Source organism: Myotis davidii, unplaced genomic scaffold, assembly GCF_000327345.1.
Source record: "Myotis davidii unplaced genomic scaffold, ASM32734v1 scaffold265, whole genome shotgun sequence".
Lineage (NCBI taxonomy): Eukaryota > Metazoa > Chordata > Mammalia > Chiroptera > Vespertilionidae > Myotis > Myotis davidii.
Window position 1 is genome coordinate 3,546,908 of NW_006296627.1, and position 4,275 is coordinate 3,551,182.

The following is a 4,275-nucleotide window of genomic DNA, read 5'->3' on the forward strand; positions in this document are numbered from 1 at the left end:
CGGCCCCTTTGGTGGTCGAACGACCCTTTCACAGGGGCCGCCTAAGACCATCCTGCATATCAGATATTTACATCACGATGCATAACAGTAGCAACATTACAGTTATGAAGTAGCAACGAAAATAATTTTATGGTTGGGTCACAACATGAGGAACTGTATCTAAAGGGCCAGAAGGTTGAGAACCACTGCCCTAAGGCTTGACCAGCTTCCCTGAGCCAGGAGGAAGGGCTGGCTAGAGCCAATAGGCCTGGCTGGGTGGGCTGGGACTTGCCACCCATCCTGCCTGCTCCAGAGAGGGTTTGGGTGAGGCCTGGACAAGTGGTGGGGGTAGGGTGCAGCGAAGGGCCTAGGGATGGCCTGCTGGGGGCAGGGCCAGGGCCTTCTGTGCCGGGCACTGTTGACTGCTGCTGTCACAAGGGCCTTTTGTTTCCTGCACAGGACACGCTGAATAATAATTCTCTGGGCAAGAAGCACAGTTGGCAGGATCGCGTGTCTCGGTCATCCTCACCCCTGAAGACAGGTAAGTCAGTTCCCTTACCTGGACTCCTACCTGCCCTCACCCAGTCCCCATGCAGAGAGCAAACCCAATAGTCTCCAGTTTGTGAGTAGAGGTAAACTGCCTGTCCCACAGCTGCGAGTGGGCCCATCTGAGATCAGTTGTGGCACGAGTGAAGGCAGGCTCCAGAGCCAGCCCTGGGCCTGCTTCTGCGTGACATGCTGAGTAAAAGTGCTGAATGTGGGGAGCAGGTAGCCTGGGAACCAAGGGTGAGGGCACCTGCCTTCAGCTCTGACCTGCCTGCTCTGCAGGGGAGCAGACACCTGCCCACGAACACATCTGCCTGAGTGATGAGCTGCCACCCCAGAGCAGCCCCGCCCCCACCACAGACCGAGGCACCTCCACCGACAGCCCTTGCCGCCGCAGTGCTGCCACCCAGATGGCACCTCCCAGTGTCCCTCAGGCTGCTCCACCCGGTGGCCGGGGCCACTCGCATCGAGACCGCATCCACTACCAGGCAGATGTGAGGCTGGAGGCCACTGAGGAGATCTACCTGACACCAGTGCAGAGGCCCCCAGACCCTGCAGAGCCCACCTCTGCCTTCCTGCCGCCAGCTGAGAGCCGGATGTCGGTCAGCTCCGATCCAGACCCTGCTGCCTACCCCTCAACAGCAGGGCGGCCACACCCCTCCATCAGTGAGGAGGATGAGGGCTTCGACTGCTTGTCCTCCCCGGAGCGGGCTGAGCCACTAGGTAGAGGGTGGCGGGGGAGCCTGGGGGAGCCGCCGCCGCCTCCACGGGCTTCTCTGAGCTCGGACACCAGTGCGCTGTCCTACGACTCGGTCAAGTACACGCTGGTGGTGGATGAGCACGCACAGCTGGAGCTGGTGAGCCTGCGGCCGTGCTTCGGAGACTACAGTGACGAGAGTGACTCGGCCACTGTCTATGACAACTGCGCCTCTGCCTCCTCGCCCTACGAGTCGGCCATCGGGGAAGAATATGAGGAGGCGCCCCGACTGAGGCCCTCTGCCTGCCTCTCCGAGGACTCCACCCCCGACGAACCCGACGTCCACTTCTCCAAGAAGTTCCTGAACGTCTTCATGAGTGGCCGCTCTCGCTCCTCCAGTGAGTCTGCAGCGGGAGCTGTGGGGGGGATCTGGGTGGGAAGAGCTGAAACGAGGGTGTTCCTGGGAGGAGGCCTCAGGCCCATCCAGTTCAAGGCATCAGGACTGAGAGCTCTCCACCTGCCCCTCAAAACTCGACCAGAGCTGGGGCCTTCCTCCTCCAGCCAGACCCTTTCATCCGCAGGTGCGGAATCCTTTGGGCTCTTCTCCTGTGTCATCAACGGGGAGGAGCAGGAGCAGACCCATCGGGCCATCTTCAGGTGAGAGCACAGAGCTGGGCTGGCCTCCCTGCCTCTGCCATCACCACAGGCCTAAACCAGCGGTTCTCAACCTGTGGGTCGCGACCCTTTTGGGGGTCGAACGACCCTTTCACAGGGGTCGCCTAAGACCATTGGAAAACACATACGTAATTACATATTGTTTTTGTGATTAATCACTGTGCTTTAATTATGTTCAATTTATAACAATGAAATTGGGGGTCACCACAACATGAGGAACTGTATTAAAGGGTCGCGGCATTAGGAAGGGTGAGAACCACTGGCCTAAACCCAACCCCGCTTCTGGCAGTGATCCGTCCTCACCCCCAGGGGACAGTCCCCTCTCAGAACAGTGAGCAGGGTGCTGGAGCAGACACTCCCAGTGCCGTGTGGCCTTTGCTGTGCTGCCAGAGCACAGGAGCGAGCACCTGATGTGCGAGGGACCAGAGCCCAGGAGGGCACCCAGCACCCGATACCTGACCCCACAGCAAACCCACACCCTCCCTCCCCTCCACATGGAAGTGCTTGCTTCCCATCGCCTCTCATGGTATCAGTGGCTCCGGTCACTTCCTCCCGTGGCCGTGAGTTCCTCCATGGCCGATGCGTATCTGATTGACTTTGGTTTCCCCCAGGAGCTAGCACTGACAGGCTCACAGATGCTTTGCAAATGTTTATTGAACTGATGATGCCGGTGCAGCTCCCAGACGCCAGAGCAGGGCGGGGAGTCGATGGAAGGCCTGGCTGGAGAGGCCCCGCGGTGAAGTCCTCACGTGCTTTCTTTGGGAACAGGTTTGTGCCTCGACATGAAGATGAACTCGAGCTGGAAGTGGACGACCCCCTGCTGGTGGAGCTACAGGCTGAGGACTACTGGTACGAGGCCTACAACATGCGCACGGGGGCCCGGGGCATCTTTCCTGCCTACTACGCCATCGAGGTCGCCAAGGAGCCTGAGCAGATGGCAGGTAGTGTTCCCTTTCCCCTGCCTGACGCCACCGGGCCACACATCTCCCCTGCCCTGACTTGCTGCCAGGGGAGCCTATACTCCAGACCTCAGCACCCGGGGAGGGGCTGAGCAGAGGCGACTTTGGGTCAGTTTCACGATTGATTAAAGTGAGCCCAGCCAGTTTGGGACATAGTGGATGGTGGCACCCTCTGCTGGCTTGGCCGCGCCTCACTTTCATGCTTGCTTTCCAGCCCTGACCAAAAACAGCGACTGGGTGGACCAGTTTCGGGTGAAGTTCCTGGGCTCTGTCCAGGTTCCCTACCACAAGGGCAATGAAGTCCTCTGTGCCGCTATGCAAAAGGTACCTGCTTCCTGCTCCCCTGAAGCGGGTGCCCACTCCCCAGCCCAGTCCCCCCAGCCCTCTCCCGGGAGAGGGACACCCCCGCCTGATGTTCCTGTCCCTCATCACAGATCGCCACCACCCGCCGGCTCACCGTGCACTTTAACCCCCCCTCCAGCTGCGTCCTAGAGATCAGCGTGAGGGGTGTGAAGATAGGCGTCAAGGCTGATGACTCCCAGGAGGCCAAGGTGACCCCCTGGCCCCATCCCGACTCTCCCACTGGGTCTCCCTCCTCTGCCCCCCTGCAGGCTGATGACCACCCTCTTCTACTCTTTCTCCTGCAGGGGAATAAATGTAGCCACTTTTTCCAGTTAAAAAACATCTCTTTCTGTGGATACCATCCGAAGAACAACAAGTAAGTGGGGAGGAGCAGAGGCCGAGGTGTGGGCTGGGTCTGGAGCCATTATGGCAGGACATGGGGCCACGAATGTGCCCGGAGGGGTCTGAGCTACCCAGACAGACTGCTGTCCTCCCACAGGTACTTCGGGTTCATCACTAAGCACCCTGCTGACCACCGGTTTGCCTGCCACGTCTTTGTGTCTGAAGAATCCACCAAAGTCTTGGCGGAATCTGTGGGGTACGTATGTGTGTGTCCCACCAAGCGCCGGGCCGCCAGCTGGCCCAGGCCCAAGCCCTCAAGCGCAATCCTCAGCCTCACCCTCAGCCCCCCGCCCCAGCTCTGCACACGCCTCCAGGTCACAGTGCAGGGACCTCGGGAGAGGCCTGCGTGGTCTTGAGGAGTAGCTTCCACGCGTTTTAGCTGTTAGACCCTCTCGCCAATTGCAGTCTCATGTAGGAAACAGTTTGTAGAGAACAGAGCTGAGCAGCCAGGGGGCTGGAGCCCACCCGGGCCTGAGGCTCCAGTTCCCCCGTCAGCGTGTGTCTCCTGCCTCCTAGGAGAGCGTTCCAGCAGTTCTACAAGCAGTTTGTGGAGTACACCTGCCCCACAGAAGACATCTACCTGGAGTAGCAGCGCTGCCTGCCCTCTGCCTCCCCGGGCCCGCAGGCCAGGGCCAGGACAGCTGGCTGCTGACAGGACGTGGCACTGCTTGAGGA

At 60.0% G+C, this 4,275-nt stretch overlaps 1 protein-coding gene across 1 annotated transcript; it reads left to right on the top strand.

Moving 5' to 3' along the window:
- Positions 1-201: 201 nt before the first annotated feature.
- MAPK8IP1 (mitogen-activated protein kinase 8 interacting protein 1) lies at positions 202-4,269 on the top strand (the record flags this gene model as incomplete). Its single annotated transcript, XM_015569477.1, has 9 exons — positions 202-520; positions 808-1,620; positions 1,804-1,879; positions 2,666-2,838; positions 3,071-3,180; positions 3,291-3,407; positions 3,504-3,574; positions 3,698-3,796; positions 4,117-4,269. Coding segments are annotated over 9 exons (1,851 nt in total), but the record flags the coding sequence as incomplete, so codon positions are not given.
- Between the last annotated feature and the right edge of the window lie 6 nt (positions 4,270-4,275).